We start from the raw sequence: 23,237 nt of genomic DNA on the forward strand, positions 1-23,237 counted from the left end.
TATAAACTACAACTCCAGAACATGTTCCATTGTTGTTCAGTATCTCTGTAATGTTAAAACAACATTCCAAAGAACAAAACAAAACATACTAGGATGTTTCAGGATCAATAAATGATTTGTGTTGATTTCATAGTTAAAGATGTATGAGGTTTTTGTTGTTGTTTTAACAACCAATAGCATTCAATATCTTCATTCTCTGCTTTATGGTTTGTGGGATTAAGTATTTCCCTCTTGAAATGGCTGATGGAATTCAGAAAAATCTGAAAGGGAAGGAAGTGAATTTTTCTTATCTGTAAGGATCATTTCATATGTGGGAGAACTAACTTCAGACTGATGAAAGATGGCACTGAGACAGAAGAGGTTGGACATTAAAATCAATACCATTGCCTCCTAGCTATTCTCTGGAGTCTATTACTGAGAAGGTTTGTAAGAAGTGGGCTGACTCTACTATCCAATCAGCAGTCACAGAGGAATTGGCAGAATTAATGCTGGAACCAGCAAATCCTTTTAAACAATGAGACCCTCAAGACTTCTTAGAGGTTAAATTTCAGCAATAGAGGCTAGCAGCTTATTCTGTTGCACACACTGGAGACCTGGGGAAATCTTTTGATGTGGCTGGACTGAGAAGAGGGGTGGGTAAGGTAGTATTTAATTGCTTGTCTGTGTCCTTAATAAAAATCCTGACCCTTCCGTCATGCTACACGCTGGGAAAAAAATCATAATTCTATTCTAGAGTTTAGAAACTTCCAAGTGTAAATGCTAGTTTAAAATCTGTCTGAAAAGGAGAGAGACAACATCCTTCAAGGTATAGGGAGATGCTCAAAGAAGCAAGAGCAAAGAAAAAAATCAATCATCAGTATAGAAGATGTGCCAAATGAAAGCAGAATTAACAGAAGAGCCAAAGGCTCTTTACTACCTGCATATCTGCTTTCATTGAAGATCTTTTTAAAAGATTAGCTATTGAGACAGCTAGGTGGCACAGTGGATAGAGCACCGGCCCTGGAGTCAGGAGGACCTGAGTTCAAATCAGACACTTGACACTTACTAGCTGTGTGACCCTGGGCAAGTCACTTAACCCCCAATTGCCTCACCCCCCCCCAAAAGATTAGCTATTAGTTATAGAATTATGGGTGTTCTTTGTTTTGGCCTAGTCATCATTGCCATCGATTTGATGTATAGTTAGGAAAACCAATTTAAAGATACGTTATATATGGAAAAAATCTTTGCTAACAACTTACCACATCATGAGTTCTGGTTTGGGCCTCAGCACAAGAATTATAAAAGGAATGAGTTTTCTCAAATTTTAAATTTTAAACTACTGAAGATATAATTTCAGAATGATGGAATGGTGTACCTTTGGAGAATTATGTAAGGCAAACATCTCAGTCATACAAATATCTTGGTTTAAGCCACCTTTTTACATTCTGTTTTGCTTCCCTTCTTTTTGTAGTCCTGTTATAATGTTATTCCCTTTTTTGAAGATCTATTTTTTTAAAAATAAAATTAAAAGCTATGCTCTAAATCTGCTGAGCCACTTTTCTTCTCTCTCAGGTAGGAAATACCTTTGATTTATCTTTTGTTTATTGATTATTGACTATTGAGTTATTCCTGCTAAATTAACCTTTGCCAGCTGTGCATGCTGTTGGACCACAGGTGTTGGGGTGAAATATTATAGAAAGTGTAGGACCAGGTGTTGTTGATTGAATCAGTTTAAAAAGTTACAAACTCTTGTATACAAAGATGACACTATAAATACATGGACTTTGTTTTTCTATTAATTAATAATGGATAAGGGCAACTAGGTGGCGCAGTGGATAAGGCACAGCCCTGGATTCGGGAGGACCTGAGTTCAAATCCAGCCTCAAACATTTGACACTTACTAGCTGTGTGACCCTGGGCAAGTCACTTAACCCTCATTGCCCTGACCCCCCAAATTAATAATGGATATACATTTTAAAAATTATGTCTTTGTGTTTTACATCATGTTCATTTCTTAATATGCTACTTTCTCTTCCCCTACTCAACAAGCCACTCCTTCTAACAGAGAAGAAAAGAGATTTAAAGAAGGGAAGAAAAGAGTTGTACAAAACTAGCCAGCACATCAAATATGTACATGCAACATTCTACATTTATCATTCCAGTCACCCAGGTTCACACGTTTAGTTTCATCTTTGACTTCTTACTTTTCTTCACTCCAAATAACCAATTCCTTGTCAGATCTTGGTCTTTCTCCTTCCACAACAGCAATCAACAAGCATTTATTAAGTGACTGTTATCTGTAGGCACTGAGGATACAAATACAAAGAATTTTAAAATGGCTATTCTCAAAGAGCTTAATGTTCTAATAGGGGAGACTATAAATACATATTTAAGTATAACAAGAATTTAAGTGCTTACTATTATGTGCCACTGGGCTGAGTGCTAGGATTCAACACCCTCTGCCCTCAATGATTTTATATTCTAATGGAGGAAACAACGTGCAAAGAATACACAGTGTAAATAGGAGATAATTTTAGTGATTTTAGAGTTAAATAAGTAACTACTGGAGTTTGATTAGGATGGAGTAACATGGTTAGACCTGTGCTTTAGAGAGATCACTTTGGCCACTAAGTGCAGGATATGTTGGAGTGGTGGGGAGAGAACAAAAGTCAGAAAACCAGCCAGTAAGCTATTACAAGAGTTTAGGGGAAGGTAATGTGAATCCCTTTCCACTTATCTTCCTGAGTTCAAATATGGCCTCAAGACAACTTAGTAGCTGTGTGACCCTGTTTGCCTCAGTTTCCTCATCTTTAAAAAGAGCCAAAGAAGGAAATGGCAAATCACTCCAGTATCTTTGCCAAGAAAACCCCAAATAGGATCATGAAGAGTTGGACACGGCTGAACAACATCCTTTGGTTACCTTTTCATTAGGTCCTTTGTCCTACATGATAAGAGTATTAACCCTTATTAATGTTAATAACATAATAACTAATGTTAATTCCCAAATTAATGTAGAGAACAGACATTAATCAGAGAGATTTTAATAAAGTGTTTTTCTCCAATCAACACTTTCCTTCTGAACTTAATAGTATTACTTTTGTTCATGCAAAAGCTCTTCAGTTTTGTGCAATCAAAAGTGTCTGTTTTATTTTTGTTTTTTTGATTGACTTTATTCCTTGTATTGTTTGTGGGGTTTTTATATATCCCTTGTATTGTTAAGAATTATTCCCCCTAATTATAGCTAAGCCCTTTTCAGGGCTTTTCATCCACTTTTTGTGTCCACCTTCACCCAAATCCCACCTGTGGCTCCAAGAAGCTATATAGCATGCACAGCAGTGGCCATGCCCCAGTAAACCATCTTGGCAGACAGGCCTCAGATCCATAGGTGAGTGACCACTTCCCCAAGCAGAATGGAGAGAAAAGAATAATTTGTCCCAACAGTCATGAAGGCAGCTGAGGCAGGCAATGTGTAGTACATAGAGCCTTGTCAGATATCTAAGAAGCCATGGTCAATATGTAGGATATTGGACAAAGCCTAATTTTTCCCAAGTAATTTTCCTATTTTCCCATTCTACTGTTTATAGGCCTTAGGTTATTGAGATCAACTGTTTTTTATTCTTACTTATCTAATCTGTTCTACTTATCTACTATTTTGTAAGTATTACCAAATATTGTTGATGATTACCACTTTATCATATAATTTAAATTTGACAAGGGCTTTCTCATACTTTTTTTCATTATTTCCCTTAAGAGTCTCTAGATGAGGAGTTCTTAACCTGGAGTTCCTAAACTTAAAAATATTTTTGACAAATATATTTCAAAATAATTGGTTTCCTTTTTATTCCTTTGTATTTAAAAAACATTATTCTAAGTAGTACAGAGGCTTCACCAGAGTGCCAAAGGGGTCCACGACACACAATGACGTTACTAATCTCTGTTCTAGTCCTTTGTTTTTCCAAATGAATGCTGTCCTTTTAGTGATGATTCCATAAATCATCCCCTTAGTAATTTGCTATTCAGTTACTAAATATTGTAAGTGAATTTAGGTAATAGCATTCATTTTAAGTTAATTTTTATATGCATTGGTACTGCAGCCCCTCCAACTCTCCACTCCCAATGCTTGTCCATTGAATGGTTTTTAATTAATTAATTTAACCATTAATTTAATTAATTATTTTTTAATTTTTAATTTAATTAATGTATTTTTTCTCCCTTTCACCTATCCCCTTCCCCACAAATGGAAAGAAAATCTTTGTATCAAATATGCAGAATTGAAACAAATTCCTATATTGAGCATTTCTGAAAATGTGTAGCATTCTTGGTTTTTTGTTTTGTTTTGGTTTTTGTGTTTCTTTTGGTGAGGCAGTTGGGGTTAAGTAACTTGCCCAGGGTCACACAGCTAATAAGTGTCAAATGTCTGAGGCCAAATTTGAACTCAGGTCCTCCTGAATCCAGGGCCCAGTGCTCTATCTACTTTGCCACCTTGCTGTCCCCCCCTTAAAAAAAAATCATTCTTTTTGTTTGTTTGTTTTGCAGGGCAGTGAGGGTTAAGTGACTTGCCCAAGGTCACACAGCTGGTAAGTGTCAAGTGTCTGAGGCTGGATTTGAACCCAGGTCCTCCTGAATCCAGGGCCAGTGCTTTATCCACTGCGCCACCTAGCTGCCCTCAAAAAATATCATTCTTAATATAAATTGTTTCTCTGTTCTGCTCACTTCATTTTGCTTCAGTTCAGGCAAATCTCAGGTTTCTCTGAAACCATCTTCATTGTTTTTTAGTATTCAGTTATATTTATACATCATAATTTCTTCAGCCATTCCCTGTGGGTATCCTCATTAATTTCTAGTTCTTTGCCACTACAAAAAGCTGCTATAAATATTTTTGTACATGTGGGTACTTCTCATTTTTTATATCTCTTTGAGGGTTCAGACCTACAGTGGTTATTGTTACATCAAAGGATTTGTATAGTGCAGTAAATTAGAAGCATAGTTCTAAATTATTTTTGAGAATGGCTGTACCATTGTACATCTCTACCACCAGTACACTAATTGCATATTTTTCCAAGATCCTTTCAACCTGTCATTTTTCTTTTTTGTCTGCTTTGCCAATGTGTGAGCTGGAACTTCTTATACCTTCTTACTCCCCTCCACATACTCTGTAATCCAGAATATCCTCCATGTTGTTCTGCAAACAGAACACTTATCACCTGACTGAATGTTTCACTGACTGCCTCTGCTTCTTAGAACTCTCCCCTTCTTCATCTCTCCCTCCTGGTTTCCCTGTCTTCTTTCAAGTCTCAGCTAAAGTCCCACCTTCTATAAAAAGCCTTTCCTAGGACTCTTTAATCTCAGTCTCTTTCCTCTGAGATTTTCCTGAGTTTATCTTGTATATATCTTGTTTGTATAGAGTTGTGTGCATGTTGTTTCTCCCATTAGACTGAGTAGAATAGTAGAAGAGCAGTGATTGTTTTTTGTTCTTTTTTGTTTATTTGGGTTTTTTTCCTTTGAGTGTCCCCTATTTTTAGCACAGTTCTTAATAAATAGATTGTTTGTTTGTTTTGAGGGGTTTTTTGGGGGTGGGCTGTCCATTGAGGGTTAAGTGACTTGCCCAAGGTCATGCAGCTAATGTCAAGTGTCTGAGACTGGATTTGAATTCAGGTCCTTCTGAATCCAAGGCTGGTGCTTTATCCACTGTGCCACCTAGCTGCCCCCTAAAACTATCACTCTTTTTTTTTTTTTTTTGGCAGGGCAATGAGGGTTAAGTGACTTGCCCAGGGTCACACAGCTAGTAAGTGTCAAGTGTCTGAGGCTGGATTTGAACTTGGGTCCTCCTGAATCCAGGGCCGATGCTTTATCCACTGCGCCACCTAGCTGCCCCGCCCCCCCATAGATTCTTAATCACTGTTACTTTTTAAAAATTTCATTTTTATTTCATGGAATAAAACCAGCATTTCTATAACATAGTACAATAAAAATATGATTGCAAATGAAACTGCAAGTCTACTATGTACAACTTGTCATTCCTTTGAAATATACTTCAAAATTATCATGTAAATATTTTTCCCCCTTTCCCCCCAGCTGGCTGCCATTAGACTCAAATAGGGGTGTGTGTGTGTGTGGGTGTGTATGTGGGTGTGTATGTATAAAACTATCCTGTACATACTTTTGTTTATCAGTTCTTTCTCTGGATGCAGGTATCATCATTCTCCATATGTCCTTTGTGTATTTGGGTATTTATAATATTCCAAATATTTCACTCCATTATTTTGTGCAAGTCTATCCATTTTTCTAAAATCATTGAGCTCATCATTTTTTATAGTTTCTTTTATTTATATTAATAAGTAGCTCTTGACTGACTTTACTTTGTATTTCTCTAATCATTAGCAACTTGAAATATTCTTTCATATAGTGATTGATAGTTTGGGTGTCTTCCTTCAAAAACTGCCTGTTCATATTTTTTGCCCATTTATCAATTGAGGAATAGTTCTTATAAAACTGAACCAACTCCTCATTTGTAGTGCAAATGACATCTATATATAAAAGAAACTTGCTGCCAAGATTTTTTCACCACTTTTTTCCCTTTTAATCGTAACAGCAATTTTGTGTCTTGGTTTCTCATAAAGTCACTGGCTTCCATTTGTTCAATCCTCATTCTTAGGCAATTATTTTCATCAGAGAGCTTTTCCATTTGACTTTTTAAGCTGTTGACTTTTTTCTCATGTCTTTCCTGCATCACCCTCATTTCTCTTTCCATTTTTTCCTCTACCTCTTTAACTTTATCTTCGGGGCAGCTAGGTGGTGCAGTGGATAAAGCACCGGCCCTGGATTCAGGAGTACCTGAGTTCAAATCCAGCCTCAGACACTTAACACTTACTAGCTGTGTGACCCTGGACAAGTCACTTAACCCCAATTGCCTTACTGGAAAAAACAAAAAAAAAAGAAAAAAAAAACTTTATCTTCAAAGTCCTTTTTGAGAGCCTCTATGGCCTGAGACCAATTCACATTTTTCTTGGACGCTTTAGCCCTGACGTTGACATCTTCCTCTGAGGGTGCACCTCGATCTTCCTTGTCACTAAAGAACCATTCTATGGTCCTCACCTTTCTCTGTATGCTCATCGTGACTTTCTTTGACTTGATTTTTAGCTCCTTAAAGTGGGGCACTGTTTCCAGGCTGCAGTATCCCAAGCTTAAGTCCCAGGTGGTATGATTTAAGGAGGATCAGATTCTTCACTCACTTGGCCTTTTCCCTGGTCCAAAGATGACCCCAGACCAACTTGCTAATCAGCCAGCTTTGTGTGTTGTGGTTGTTAGCTCTGATGAGCCTGTGCCCCTCCCCCACCTGCCCACTGCTATTCAAGCCTGCCTCCTGGTTCCCAGCAGGGGTGAAAAACCCAAGTTCTGTCTCAGCACCAGCATAGACCCCTGTAGTCTCCCCCCTGCCCAGGGCTCAGCCCTCTCACCAGACTGTGAGCTTAGTTCCAGACAACACTGGCACTTCAGCTGATTCAGAGGCTCTGGGGGGTCTCCTTCTGTGGTGAGGCCTTCCTGGGACTGGATCTGTGTCAGTGTGACTGTGGGGTTGGGCTCAACTCCTGTATCAGCACAGCAGCTCTCTCCTTCTGACCTTCCAAGCCAGTCTTGGTTAGAAGATGATTTCAGCACAGTGGACAAAGCACCAGCCCTGGGCCCAGGAGGCCCAGAGCCCAAATCTAGCCCCAGACATCAGACAACCCACCTTGTTTGCTGCACAAAGAACAAGGATACACAAAAAATAAATGCTTTACAAATACCATACCTTCATATTCATTTCAGACCTGTGTCCTCTGTGTATTCCTTGCTGACAAAGTTCTTATGAGTTGAAAGTATTATTTTCTCATGTATGACTGTAAACAGTTTAACCTTTTAATGTCCCTCATGATTTCTTTTTCTTGTTTACCTTTTTATGATTCTCTAGGGTCTTGTGTTTGAAAGTCAGATTTTCTATTCCATTCGCATCTTTTCGTCACAAATGCCTGAAAGTCCTTTTTTTTTCTCATTAAAATCCCATTTTTCCTCTGAAAGATTATGCTCAGTTTTTCTGGGTATGTGATTTTTCGCTGTAGTCCCAGTTCCTTTGCCCTCTGGAATATCATATTCCATGCCCTCCGGTTCTTTAATATAGAAGTTGCTAGATCATGCTTTATCCTTATTGGAGCTCCACAGTATTTGAATTCCTTTTTTCTAGCTGCTTGCAATATTTTCTCCTTGACCTGGGAGTTCTGGAATTTGGCTATAATATTCCTGGAGGTTTTCCTTTTGGGATCTCTTTCAGGAGGTGATCAGTGGATTCTTTCAATTTCTATTATTTGAGCCTCTAAATCAGAGGTTCTAAGGCTGGGCATCCATATACAGATTTCAGGGGACCTGTGAATGTGGACAGGAAAAATATTTTTATAACTGTATTTCAAAACTGCATTATTTAAAAAACCCTGCATTATTCTGAGAGGAGCTTCACCAGATTACCAGAGGTCCATGACACAAAAAACGTTAAGAATTCTTGCTCAAGTCTAGATGCTTCATACTTATTCTACTCTGATTTTATGACTCTAATTTTTCAGTTGAATGGTAGTCTCAAAACTGACAATATTATAAAAGATTAAATCTCAATTAATTCATAGTTGATTGGTAATTGGGAAGTGGTTTCTCTCGGCATGGAATAATCTCTTCGTTTTTTTTCCCAGTCTTTACCCTGCCATGTTGTCACAATTTGAGCATTTAAACTTCTAAATTCTTCAATTTATCAGTCTTTTCCATAACAACACAAACATACTTAAAAAACACAGAATGAAGGAGTGAAGTAATGTATCCAGCAATGAAAGTCTTTAATGAAAAACATAACTTTAGTACTTCCAATATATTTTACTTTAAAGACTCCAAGAATTGATGATTGTTTTGTTTGGGATGTTTCCTTCATTAATCCAAATCAAAAGTCTCTTACTTAATTTAGTAAAATACTTGTTATGAGTTTTCTTTGGCTAAAAAAATTCATCACCTGATGGCCAACTTTCTCATCTTAATTAGACTGGTCCTCAGATGACATATTTTTCAAGCCTTTTAAATTTGATAAAGGAGTTACTAGAACTTGTATTGCCCGTGTATAACCTTTAGGAACCTCAGGCCATCACTACAAGCATCAGATTTGGAGTTTTGTAAAGGAATGAGAGATATCCACGACACTTGCAAAGAAATCTGTATAAGTAATAAAAAATTGCATACTTTTTAAACCCCACCTCCCAAGTTTCCCCTTTGAATAGTTTTGGAAATGTTCTTGCTTTGCTTAAATTCTAATCAGGGAGTTGGATCCCGAGAGATAATCATTCTTGACCCCAAATTTTAATCCATTTCACAAGATTTACTTTTAAAGAGAAAAATTCTGATTGGCTTCCAAGAAAGAAAAGAATAAACTGTTGATATCCTAGAGGTTTGTTTTATGTTAGTAAGTTCTAAAATAGCCCTGTCTTTACACTTGTAGAGCAGTTGAAATCTTCATCTTAACAAATCTGTTTGAGAAATAGCTAAGTTCAGGTACATGGGGTTATATAGATGTTGTAAAGTAGAAAGTAAGGCTCATTTCATGTGTTAATAATTCTAGTGCCATAGTGACACTTAAATAATTTTCAGTTTCTGGTAATGTTAAATTTAGTGAGCATACAGGTATGACAAAAATCACATTTGTTTTGCCGAAAAGGTCACAGGTTGATGAGCAGTTGTAACATATCTATTGATTTAAGGTATGCTATAATGTTGATATTTCTGTTTTCAAAGAAAATAAGTCCCTACTATATACATAGCATCATAAAGTTAGAAAATGTTCTATAACTGTGATTTAGTGGAAGAAATAATACACACTAGTCCTTGTGGTATTCAGATTTTTATCTAAGAGGACATAAGGAATCAAATTTCAAGCTATGTGAAAGGGAAGAAGATACCAAAGGCTCAAAAAAAACCTGAGACTTTTTTATTGCCAAAAAGGGTGAACAAATGAATATTAATAACTTTTGACTTCTATGCCTACTTTTCCATTTCTACAGAATTTTTATGGGAATAATCTGCATGCTCAGCAAGAGAACAAGTAAGGAACAGATAAGCAAACTATTTAATGTGATATTTTAGAGCAGCCCTTAATTTTATAGATATACAGTTGACTGAAAAGTATAGAGGATACAAAATACCACCGTGCTTGTTGTTTGCTGGTTATAATTTTTTGAGGGGAGGGGGAGGATAGAAAAGCACTGCTTTGAAGCCCTTATTCCAGTATTTGCTCTGGGTGTTTTAGTGGATTGTAATAGGACTCAGCAGTATGATGTGGCAGCCAATCTTGGACTGCATTGGAGTTGCATCGTTTCCAAGAATTAACAAGGGATATAGTACTTCGTTAGACCTCATTTAGAGATTTGGGATTATTGGTCACCACAGTTTAAGACAGATGTTGACAAAGTTAGAGAGAATCCTGAGAATGACATTGAAGATGATGGAGGGTTTGAAACCATGTCACATGAGGGTCAGTTGCAGAAGCTGGAGATATTTGACCTAAAGAAGAGATTTAGGGAAGAAAATAATTTAATCAATCAACAAGAATTTAAGTACCTGCTATGTGCCAGGCACTGCACTGAAACAGCCATTGACCTTCAGGAACTTAAAATCTAGCAAGGTTAGTCTGGTATGATCTGATATTGATGACCATGCTAGGTTTTAGTAATCACTGCTTTCCTTTCTAGATGTTCACTAGCCATCTCTTTAATGATCTGTTCCAGAATTTTCCTAGGAATTGAAGTCAAAATCATTGACCTATAGTTTCCAGACTACTTTCACTTGCATTTTTTTAAAATGAGTACTTTTACCCTTCTTCTCCAATCTGGTGAGGTACCTCTCCTGTTTTTCACAGTTTTCCATAGTGGTACAAAAATCACATTTTCAGTACATGAGAATGTAATTCATTTGGTTCAAGTGACATGAATTCATCAAGAGGGTAACTAGATGCTCTTTTTACTGTTTCCTTATCTTGGCTGTCACTCCCTTGTATCCATTTTTTCCCTGTTTTCTTTGTATCCCTGGCACTTAGCTTGGCATATAGTAAGTACTTAATAAATATTTATTGATTGATTTGTTCTGATATCGCTAGTTCTCCTTGACGGAAAAGAACAGAAGCAAAAAAGATAAAATGCTCGCTCACTGCCAAAGATATCAACAATCCATAAAAGTATCAGTGAATCTAGGTGAGTGATTTAGAGAGGAGAGATTACAGTGGACTGAAATGATTAAAGATGACTTTTGGGAGATGTGGGCATTGAGCTGAGGCTTGAAGGAGAGAAAGGTTTGGTTAGGTGAAGAGTAGGGAAGGCATTAGGTGTGGAGATAGAAAGGAACAAGTCATATTCATTGCATGGTAGGTAAATCTGTGTGGCAAATCTGAGGGTTCATCAGTCAATAAACTTTAAGTACCTACTATGTGCCAAGCGTTGTGCTAAGCATTGAGGAGAATAGGAAAGGTAAAAAATGATCTCTGCCCTCTAGGAGCTCATATTCAAATAGGGGAGACAATATAAGATATATGTAAGATATATGACAGGGTAAATGGAAGGAGGTTAGTGTTTGTCCTTCATTCTTGAAGAGGACCATGACAGAAGTCATGACTTGCACTGAATTGGATTTAAGTAAGGAAGGACTATGGAAAGTTACCAGCCTCACTTTTTCCTCCAGAGCCATCAGGGTCCAGTGGCAAGATATGTTATTAGGACGACTGGGGATGGCCCTGTATGTTTAAGGCAATTGGGGTTAAGTGACTTGCCCAGGGTCACATAGCTAGTAAGTGTCTGAGTTCAGATTTTGAACTCAGGTCCTCCCAACTTCAGGGCCAGTGCTCTATCCACTCTACCACCTAGCTGCCCTAAATAGAAGGTAATTTCAGAGGGAAGGCACTAGCAGTGGTGGGTGGAGGGGAGGAAGGCAGGAAACTAGGAAAGATCTGTTGTAAAAAGTGGAATTTATACTGAGTCTTTTGGGGGGGGGGGCTAGGCAATGAGGGTTAAGTGACTTGCCCAGGGTCACACAGCTAGTAAGTGTCAAGTGTTTGAACTCAGGTCCTCCTGAATCCAAGGCCAGTGCTTTATCCACTGCACCACCCAGCTGTAACCTAAGCTGAGTCTTAAAGGAAAACAGAAGGTGGAGGTGAGGAGGGAGGGCATTGTAAGCATGAAGAAAGCAAATGAAAAGACATAGATTCAGGAGATGCAATTTCTTGGAAAAGCAAGGAAGTCAATGTTACTGGATCATAGAATATGTGGAGGGAGGAGTGAATTGTAAGAAGACTAGAAAGGCCAGAAGGGACCAGGTTGTAAAGGATTCTATAAGCCAAACATTTTATATTTGATCTAGGACATAATAGGGAGCATCTGGAGTTTATTGAGTGGGGGTATGACTTGGTCAGACCTGCATTTTTAGGAAGATCACTTTGGCAGTTCAGTGGTGGTTGGACTGGGATAGGGAGAGACTTAAGGCAAATAAACCAACTGTAAGGTTTTTGTGATAGTCCAGACATAAAGTAGTTAGGGTTTCTATCAAGAGAATAGAGTGAAGTGAATATATATGAGAGATGTTGTCAATATATGAACTATGAGACATGCCAATCTACATGTATGGAATAAGTTTGAGTCAGGGATGACCCTGATTTTGTGAGCTTGGGCACCTGGGAGGATGGTGGTACCCTTAACAATAAATAATAGGTAAATTTGGAAGAAGGAAGGGTTTGAATAAAGCATAATGAGTTCTGTTGTAAACATGCTGGGTCTTTGTAATATCCTGGGACATCCTGTTTGAGTTGTATAATAAGCAGTATCTGATTCTAGAATGGGAGGTGAGGAAGGAGGGTAGGACTGGATAAATGGATCTGAGAATCATCTTTGTAGAGATGAGAATTGAGTTCATGGGAGATGATGAAATCACCCAGCAAGATAATGTAGAGGGGAAAAAAGAAGAGGACCCAAGACAGACCCTTGGGAACACTTATAATTAGCATGACTTGGAGCAAGATTCAGGGAAAAAAACCAAAACAACAAAACCTGAGGAGTGCTCAGAAAGGTAAGAAGAGAATCAGAGAGAAATGTCATGAAAACCTGGGAGACAATATCCAGGAGAGAAAGGTGATAAACAATGTCAAAGACTGTGGAGAAGTCAAGAATGTTGGAGATTAAGAAAAGGCCATAAAGAGATCATTAGTAACTTTGGAGAGAGTAGTTTCATTTGAATGATGAGGGTGGAAGCAAGACTGCAGAGGGTTTAGAAGAAAGTAGGAGAAAAGGAAGTAGAAGCACTGATGGTAGACAACTCTCTCAAGTTTAGCCATAAAAAGGAGGAAAGAGATCTAGGACAGTAACTATTGGTGATGGTCAGGTTAAGTGAAAATTTTTACAGTATGGTGGAGACATTTGGCATGTTTGTAGGCAGCAGTAAAGTAGCCAGGAGAGAGGTCCTTGAACATTAGTGGGAGAGTAGAGATTATAAGGTGGAGAATCTTCTAGAGACCATGGAATGGGATCAATAACATATGAAGAAGTGTTTGCCTTGGCAAGGAGAAAGGCATGTGAGGTGGGGGTGTAAGAGGAGATAGTGAAAGAAGACATCTGAGTGAGAAGGAGGAAAGAGGGAGCTCTCTGAGATTGGCCTCAGTTTTTTTCTTTGAAGTATGAAGCAAAGTTTTTAGCTCAAAGTGTAGAGAGGTATCATAGTCAAGATTTGAAATGGCTTGTGTGGTGAGTGGGATAGTGACTAGATTATAGAAGTATAAAAGAATTGCCTTGCTACAGTAGCAAACAAGTTGAGAATTTGTAACAGATTTGTAATGGACCCAGTCATCATGGTTTTCTCCAGCTTCTTTAGCAGCGTTGGGGGGCAGCAAATAGAAGGAGTCATCAAAGGTTGGACAAGGCATGATCAGTGATAGGATAAAAGGGAGAAGGTATATGACTATAAAAAAGAATAGAGTTGGGGCAGCTAGATGGCGCAGTGGTTAAAGCACCGGCCCTGGATTCAGGAGTACCTGAGTTCAAATCCGGCCTCAGACACTTGACACTTACTAGCTGTGTGACCGTGGGCAAGTCACTTAACCCCCATTGCCTAAAAAAAAAAAAAAAAAAAAGAATAGAGTTGAACTAGTTCACCAAAGGGGCAAGATAGGTAAGGAAGGAGAGTTTAATTAGTATAGGGCTAATGGTCTGTTAAAGAATTGAATGGGAGCAGTTGGTGGCGCAGTGGATAGAGCACCGGCCCTGGAGTCAGGAGTACCTGGGTTCAAATCTGACCTCAGACACTTAACACTTACTAGCTGTGTGACCCTGGGCAAGTCACTTAACCCCAATTGCCTCACTAAAAAAAAAAAAAAAAGAATTGAATGAAGGGTGTAGGGATTAGAAGTCATGGTGAGGCTGAATCACTGGATTAGGAGTTGTGAGGCATATGGAGAGATAGAATAATAAAAGATCATGATCAGTTAAAGGAATTTCATAGTTCATGGATGTGAGAGTGGAATACTTGTGAGTATAGGCAATGACTATCTCTGTGGAGCTTAGGTAAAATGGAGGAATAGGTCCTGGAAATTAAGTAGATTTGAGGAGTCTGAGGAAGTAATATAAGTATGGGTGTTGAAGTTCCCTAGTATGAGGGTTGGAGTTGGGGCTGAAAGAAACTAAGCCAGTTACTGAACTCATTGAGAAAGAGTGTCCAGGGGGTTAATAGACAACAGTTACCAGAATCTTGATTTTGTGATAAATTCAGAGTGAATGAACCTCTAAGGAGAAGGAGTTTGGGAGTGATGATGGAAGAAAGAGGGTCTTTAAGTAAGAGTGGGTAGAAAGAAGTGTTCTGAATCCCCCAACACAACTACTGAGTCAGAGGGTATGGATGAAAGTGTAACTGAGGAGGCTGCGTCATCAGGAGGAAGTCAAGTATCGACTAGAAAAGGACAAGTTTTAAGATGAAAGCGAGTCAGTTAACTGGTGGGTAGATTTGGAGGACTAAGGAAGCACTACTTATAAAAAGGACATTTTGAAACATTCCAGGAGATAAGTTTGGAAAGGTAAATTGAGTATTAAATGCCTGGCGAAGAAATTCTAACTTTCTCCTCTCAGCATTTGGGAGCCTAAGCTTTTTGATATGTTCAGAGTCATGTTTTAAGAAGATGAGGCAACCAGTGATGTGGACTTGACATAGGACAACCAGTTACAGTTCAGGTGTTAAGGGCCTGAATGAGAGTAGTTTCAGTGGGAGTGAGGGATGATTAGGAAATAAAAATCAATGAAAGAGACAGATGAGTTGAAGATGACTTTTGTATCTGGGCTTCAGGTGATGAGGAGAGCAAAAGGGAACAAAATCATTGAGTTCAGTTTGATAGTCATGCATTTCACTGGATTTGTCCAATGCTACTGAAGTATCGGTGAAATAACAGGACTGAGGATACATATCAGGAAGTAATCAACATAAAAGTGATTGCTCAGAACATTAAAATAGCACACTGAGGGAGAGAAGCAGAAGGCCAAGGTGCTTTTAAGGAACTTTTAACCTGAAAAAGAAAAGACTTAGTGGGGACACATATTTGAATTGTTGCCAAGTAGATTATAGACATTCTGTTCAGTCTCAGAAGTCAGAATGGAAGTTACAAGCAAAAACATTGTGGTTCAAAGTATAGAAAAACTTCCTAAAAATCAACTGTCCAAAAGTTGACTGGGCTGCTTTGAGCATTAGTGATTCACCTGTGATGGAGGATGTTTAAGTGGAGGTTATATTACTACTTGTTAGGAACAATGAAGATGGGATTCATGATTTGGGTAAGAGTTGGACCAGATGACCTCTGTCTTTTCCAATTCCATGGTTCTTTAACCACCTTAATTTCAGGACAGAGAGGAAAAAATTTCAATGAAGAAAAATGAGAGGAAGAACAATAATTAAGAGACAAGAAAAAAGGGTAGTCTAATGTTTGTTTACTTGATGTTTGCTATTAATCGTTGAAAAATATTAATATATTAAAATGTTTATTGAATCTAGGAAAGTATGTTTACTTTTAGTACCAAGTCTAACTTTTAAAAAGCACACATTGGGGCAGCTAGGTGGTGCAGTGGATAAAGCACCAGTCCTGGATTCAGGAGTACCTGAGTTCAAATCCGGCCTCAGACACTTGACACTAGCTGAGTGACCCTGGGCAAGTCACTTAACCCCCATTGCCCTGCAAAAAAAAAAAAAACCAAAAAACAAACAAAAAAATAAAAAGCACACATTTTTGATGTGTTAAGATCCTCTAATAAAGAACTTTACAATAAAAATCATTAGATTGGAAATAAAATGTGTTGGATTATTAAATGATGGAAACAACCTAATTACTAAACCAAATTCTGAGTAATCTTAGCAACCCAGTTTTTAATGTGTGAATTGTTTTTCTTAGTACTCAACTATCTTATAATTATGCCTTTGAACTGAGTCTACATTATTTCCATTGCATTTCTATTGAAAAATTATTTGTTTGCCACATTAAAATTTGACAAGATTATATTGGAGCATCTGTTCTAGTCAGACAGATAAAATTAGTACAGATTTCTGGACACAGGACAAAAAAATCTAACAAACTGATTTAGATATCATATTTAATATTTCTCAACAAGCCAGGAATATTCCTTTTGTAATCAAATTGTATAGGTTTATTCCTGAGTGCAGCCAGCATTAACTGCTTAGTAGTTTTAAGAACTTAATGCAGATTTTAAAATGATTTGTCTATTTTAACAGAAAAGTAGCTGTTTTTTTTCTTTTAAGTACTTTACTAGTGCTTTTTTCTTTTTTTGTCACTATCAATTCTCATTGACTCTTCCTTCTCCTGTGCTCCATAGAACCCTTCTTCATAACAAATTAAGCAAAAGCAAGCAAAACAAATACATTGGCTGTATCTAAAAATATACACCTCATTCCTCAGGTCAGAGGCATTGTTTCACAGATTCTGAAGACTTTAAATGTTGTTTTCTTTTGCATTATCATTAGTTATTATATAAATCGTTCAAGTTTTATTTTGCTCAAAAATAGTTAGTCTTAACTTGTCTTTTTTGGAGGTCTACCAAATAACTGCTGTTCATGTTGATTGATAATAATATCAAAAACAAAAATAGCATTTATGTTTGCAAACCACTTTACACATTTTTCATTTGATCCTCATTATCACGTGGGGAGTTAGGTGTGATTATTATCTCCATTTTACAGATGAGGAAATTGAGTTAGATAGAGGTTAAGTGACAAAACCAGGGTCACATAGCTGACAAATTCCTGAGGTTGGGTTTGAATTCAGGTGTTACTCCTGGTCTAGCACTCTATCCACTATGCTATCTGCTGGCCTAATGCATTTTCCTTTTCTCATTCTTACAGATCCATCAGGATTCATTTTTGATTTGCAGTCCAATACTGTGCTGGCCCAGGGAGGAACTTTTGAGAACATGAAAGAGAAGGTAAGAGGGTAGTAAACTTAAGTACCTTTAGCTGAGCAAATAGAAGGAAATGTTTATGCATTAAACAAAGTTTCACTATGTACCAATCAGTTTAATTACACTCTGAAAGGGTAGCAACTGTGTTCTGGAGTTAGAGAGGGTTCACATTATTGAATACCTCTCAATCTTTCAAGGAAATTGCCAATGCCAGTAATTGATAGTTTAAATGTGTTTGGAAACCAGGTCCTGACTGATTGTAGGTGTAGGGTGTTATGGAACATGGATGAAATCTTAGTGTAAGGCATGGGATGATTGGTGGTGTTAGTTTTTTGCAACGTGACTGTTGGGGAGTTGACAGTGACAGATTAAAGGATCTTTCTGAAGGGGATTCACATTCATCAGAGATGCTGAGAAGTTCTATTAATGATCTCTTGCCTTAGGGAACCAAAGGCACTGAAAGACATATCCTTAAATATATTCAGAATCACACAGTCTCAGAATTAGAAGGGATCCCAAAGGTCCTTTAGTCCAACCCTTACCTGCATATAGCATATATGATGAGTATTTGAATTTTGTTTGAAAATCTGAGTAAGGAGGGGCTTATCACCTCCCCAGACAGCCCATTCAACTTTATATCTATCCAAAATTTACTTACACCTTCCACCCGTTGTTTCAAAAGAAATATATTCCCTCTTTCATGTAACAAATTTAAAAATTTTTGAAGACAGATGTTCCCCAAATAGTCTACAGGCTAAACATACACATGCTTACCCAATTCTCATATGGCATGAGACCTTTTACCACCATAGTTGACATCCTTTCTGGAATGTGGCTTCCAAAACTGAACATAGTATACCATATGTGGTCTTATGGGGCGGAGTACAGTGGGATTATCACTACCCTAGGCATTGATACCTCACTGAATGTGCCTAAGATTATATTAGATTTTTTTTCTCTGACACATCACACTATTGACTCATATTGACCTTATAGTGCACTAAAATTACCTGAATTTTTGTTATAAACTGCTATCTAGACATGGTCATTTTTTTGGATCCAAGAATGAGAATTTAGGGGGGCAGGTAGGTGGCGCAGTAGATAAAGCACCAGCCCTGGATTCAGGAAGACCTGAGTTCAAATCCGACCTGAGACACTTGACACTTACCAGCTGTGTGACCCTGGGCAAGTCACTTAACCCTCATTGCCCTGCAAAAATGAAAAAGAATGAGAAGGGGCAGCTAGGTGGTGCAGTGGATAGAGCACCGGCCCTGGAGTCAGGAGTACCTGAGTTCAAATCCGGCCTCAGACACTTTAACACTTACTAGCTGTGTGACCCTGGGCAAGTCACTTAACCCCAATTGCCTCACTAAAATAAAAAAAAAAAAAGAATGAGAATTTATATGTGTCCAATCAATAACCATTTATAAATCACTGTGTTGCAAGCAGGGCAGTTAGGTGGCACAATGGCTAGAGTGCTGGACCTGGAGTCAGGAAGATTGATCTTTCTGAGTTCAAATCCTGGGCAAGTCATTTAACTGTTTGCCTCAGTTTCCTCATCTGTAAAATGAGCCAGAAAAGGAAATGGCAAAAACCACTTCAGTATTTCTGCCAAGAAAATCCTAAATGGGGCCACAGAGTTGGATACAACTGAACAACAACAGAAGCAGATGTTTCAGGCATTGTATGAGGTACTAGAAATAGAAATACAATGAAATAATAATAGCTAACATTTTTATAGCATTTACTATGTGCCAGATACCATGCTAAGGCCTTTACAAATATTATCTCATTTGATCCTCACGACAACCCCGGGAGGTAGATACTATTATTATCCTCATTTTATAGATGAGGAAACTGAGTTAAACAGAGGTTAAATGACATGCCCAGGTTCACACATGTAGGAAGTTTTTTAGGCTGGATTTGAATTCACTTAGGTCTTTCTGACTCCACCCAGGTCCAGTGCTTTCTCCACAGCACCAACAGCTGCCTAAGAAAGAAACAATCCCTAATCTCAAGGAGTTTATATCATATCTAGGGAGACAAGTACATATATGTAGAGAGAATATTCTATAGTATATATAGAATAAATATAAAGGGAATAAATACAAAGTAGTTAGAGGGGAGAACACTAGCAGGGGGATCTGGAAAGGCTTCATATACAAGGTAGTACTTAAGCTATGTCTTGATGTGAATCAACAAGGCAGATGTTACATTCTATTTGTGGAAGCAACAAGTTCATAATTAAGTATATACATCATAAATTTGAAGTGAATAAATGCAAATATATACAAGTTAGTTAAATTCTAGGTAGTTTAGGAGATATGGGAGTGAGTAGCAGGAAAGACTTTGCAAAAGATGGTACTTGAGCTGCATCTTAAAGGAAGAGAAGGATTCTAGGAGTTGGAGGTAAGGAGGGTATGTATTCCAGGTACAGGGGAATGGCCAGTGCAAATTCATGGAATCTGGAGACGGAATATTGTATATGAAGAACAGAAAGAAGACCAGTTTGGCTAAATTGCAGAGAACAGAGGTGGAGCAATGTCCAGGAAAGTGGGAAAGAAGATAGCTTGGGGCAAAATTCAGTCAGCAGGGCATTAAAAGCTAAAAACAAGAGTTTATATTTTATTCTGTAGGTGATCACAAGCCCCTGGAGTTGATTAAATTAGAGGGATCACATGATCAGATCTGTGATTAAGGAATATTTCTTTGACTGTGTATAGGATGGATTGGAGTGATGAAAGCCTTGAGGCTTTGGAGTAATCTAGGTGAGAGGTTCCTGACTCATAGTCTTCCTCTCACCTCATATTTTAGAACTTTAATATACATATTTATGTCCCCTTAAGCATCCTCATCTTCTAATTCATCAACCCTTTGAACTCCAGTGACCTACATCTTCACTCTACCTTAACCATCCAAATGAATGATCATACTTCAGATCTTACTATTCCCAATAACTGTGCCATTTTTATCATCTTGAACTCTGAAATTCTCCTTTTCTGGTCATAGTCTCTTATTTTTCCATTTTTCCCTTTGCCTTAATCATGTTACTTTTTTTTGTCTTGATTGTCTTCTGTCCTAATAGCTCTTTCTTTTCTGCCTTCTTTCACCTAAGTGTTTCTGTCTATATATTCTTTATATAGGGGCCATTTCAACTTATGCCCTACCAATCAATACTCAACCCTGGGTTACCTCTCCCATCTATCTTCCTTTTTTCTGTTATACTACTGAATGCCTCTAGAAGTCACCCTAATGTGTTAGCATCCACTACAAACTCAGGTTGTCTTTTATACATTTTTCCTTTTTTTTTTTTTTTTTTTGCGGGGCAATGGGGGTTAAGTGACTTGCCCAGGGTCACACAGCTAGTAAGTGTCAAGTGTCTGAGGCCCGATTTGAGCTCAGGTACTCCTGAATCCTGAGCCAGTGCTTTATCCACTGTGCCACCTAGCTGCCCCCTGGGTTGTCTTTTAAAATATCATTTTATTGCTGTCTTTTGTTTTTAAAATCATTTTTGTTTAATAGATGTTCCTTCCAGTCCTCCTTCCCTTTGGAGCCATTCTTTGCAACAGATTTTAAAAGAAATCCAAAAAAGGCAGTTCAGCACTGCCCGCCCCCCCCCCCCCCGCCACAATTCTGTCTGCAAGCATATACAGTATTCCATACTGATAGCCCCACATCTATGCAAAGTGGTTAAGGGAGGTACATTTTCTCACCCCTTCCATTCCACAGCCAAATTTTTGCTCATTAGAATTACATAGCATTTAGTTTTTCTATTCTTTCTATTTATATTGTTGTCATGGATATTACTTACTTCATTCTGTATCACTGAATGTTTTTCTATGTTTCTCTCTTAATTCTTCATGGGCATAGTTTCTTACATTATAGTAATATTTGGTTACATTCATATAGCACAATTTATTTGAACCTTTCTCTAAACAGGGAAGAGTTGATGGACAGTGGTCTACTGAATTTCGAGCTCTTTGCTCCTACAAATAGAGCTGCTATGAATATTTTGGTATATATGTAACCTTTCCCTCTAACTTTAACCTCCTGGGGGTATGTGCCTAGCAGTAGAATCTCCAGGTCAAAGACTTCAAGGAGGGGCTTGATTCCAAATTGCTTTCCAGAATGGTTGTGTCCATTAACAGCGCCACCAAAAATATATTTTTTAATGTGTCGGTCTTTCCACAACTCTTTCATTAATGACATTTTCTTTTCTGATATTTGCCAAATTGCTGGGTATGAAGTGAAAGCTCAGGGTTGTTTAATTTCACCTTTATTATTAGTCATTTGAAGCATTCTTCTATATGATGTTTAAGTTTGCAGTTCTTGTATTGAGAATTGTTTGTTCATGTCCTCTTACTAGTCATCCATCAATGGCTGTGTCCATGCTCTCTAATCTCAACTAAGGCCTCACAGAAGCACTGCAACCCTTTAGATTGTTCCTTGGTATACTTTGCCAATGGCTGTTCTTCCCCTTCCCTCAATCCTTCTATAATTCCCTCAACCCTTACTTCCTCAGCAGATGACCTTGCCCACTATTTTTTTTTACTTGTTAATTTTTAAAAATTTATTTATTTATTTAGAGGGTGCCCCTTGGTCTTCCTTGTTATTGAAGAAACTTTCTATGGTCCTCACCTTTCTCTGTCTGGTCATCTTGCCTTTCTTTTACTTGACTTTTAGCTCCTTAAAGTGGGGCACTGTTTCCAGGCTGCAGTATCCCAAGCTTAAGAAGTCCCAGGTGGTATGATTTAAGGAGGATCAGGTTCTTCACTCACCTGGCCTGTTCCCTGGTCCTTAGATGACCCCCAGACCAACTTGCTAATCAACCAGCTTTGTGTGTTGTGGTTGTTAGCTCTGATGAGCCTGTGCCCCAACCCTACCTGGGCCACTGCTACTGGGGCCTACCTCCTGGTTCTCAGCAGGGGTGAAAAACCCAAGTTCTGCCTCAGCACCAGCATGTAGACCCCTGTAGTCTCCCCCCTGCCCAGGGCTCAGCCCTCTCACCAGACTGTGAGCTTAGTTCCAGACAACACTGGCACTTCAGCTGATTCAGAGGCTCTGGGGGTCTCCTTCTGTGGTGAGGCCTTCCTGGGACTGGATCTGTGTCAGGGTGACTGTGGGGTTGGGCTGGACTCCTGTATCAGCACAGCAGCTCCCTCCTTCTGACCTTCCAAACCTTGCCCACTATTTTACCAAGAAGATTGATACTGTCCTTGTGAGGTCCCCTATCTCCTCTATTCCACACCTCAAAATCCCTCTACATTTTTCTTTTATTTTGTTCCAGCTTTCAAGGAAATGGTGGCCCTTCTCCTGAAGAAAATCAACCCTTCTCCTTGTGTCCTTTATCCCACCTTCCTCTGTCTCTTTGGGAATTTGACCAAGCGGTCATTCCCTCCCTCCCCAAATTTTCGGTCTCTTCCTCATTGAAAGACATTCCCTCAAGCTGTCATGCTATGTCTTTCTCCCTTTTCAAAGCCAAGCTCTTAGAGCTATCTATATCTGCTGTCTTCAACAAGCATTCCTTAAAATAAGGCTTCCAGCCCCACCAATGAACTGAATCTGTTCTCTCTAAAGTGGTACCAATAACCTCTCATTAAAATAAACAGACCAATAAATTCCAATTTATACATTTTGTTTCCCTGAATTTTTCTCCTATACCTTCTTCATCCCAGAGAGCCATTCCACATAACAATGAATTTTTTTAAGGAAAAAAAATCAACAACCCATCAATACATCAAAAAAATCTGAAAATATATGCAGTATTCCTTA

General features: G+C 38.3%; 1 protein-coding gene across 6 annotated transcripts in view; it reads left to right on the forward strand.

Annotated features, from left to right (window-relative positions):
* The window catches only part of SPATS2 (spermatogenesis associated serine rich 2), a 153,130-nt gene that overhangs the window by 63,923 nt on the left and 65,970 nt on the right, over nucleotides 1–23,237 (forward strand). For 5 of the 6 annotated variants that reach the window (XM_043968368.1, XM_043968369.1, XM_043968367.1 and 2 more), the window contains one exon: nucleotides 17,410–17,489. In XM_043968368.1, the coding sequence (XP_043824303.1) occupies nucleotides 17,410–17,489 (80 nt within the window). Of the gene's footprint in view, nucleotides 1–15,951; nucleotides 15,971–17,409; nucleotides 17,490–23,237 lie in introns of those variants that run through there. The other variant, XM_043968371.1, reaches the window with a different exon arrangement.

This window comes from Dromiciops gliroides, chromosome 5 (assembly GCF_019393635.1).
Source record: "Dromiciops gliroides isolate mDroGli1 chromosome 5, mDroGli1.pri, whole genome shotgun sequence".
Taxonomy (NCBI): Eukaryota; Metazoa; Chordata; class Mammalia; order Microbiotheria; family Microbiotheriidae; genus Dromiciops; species Dromiciops gliroides.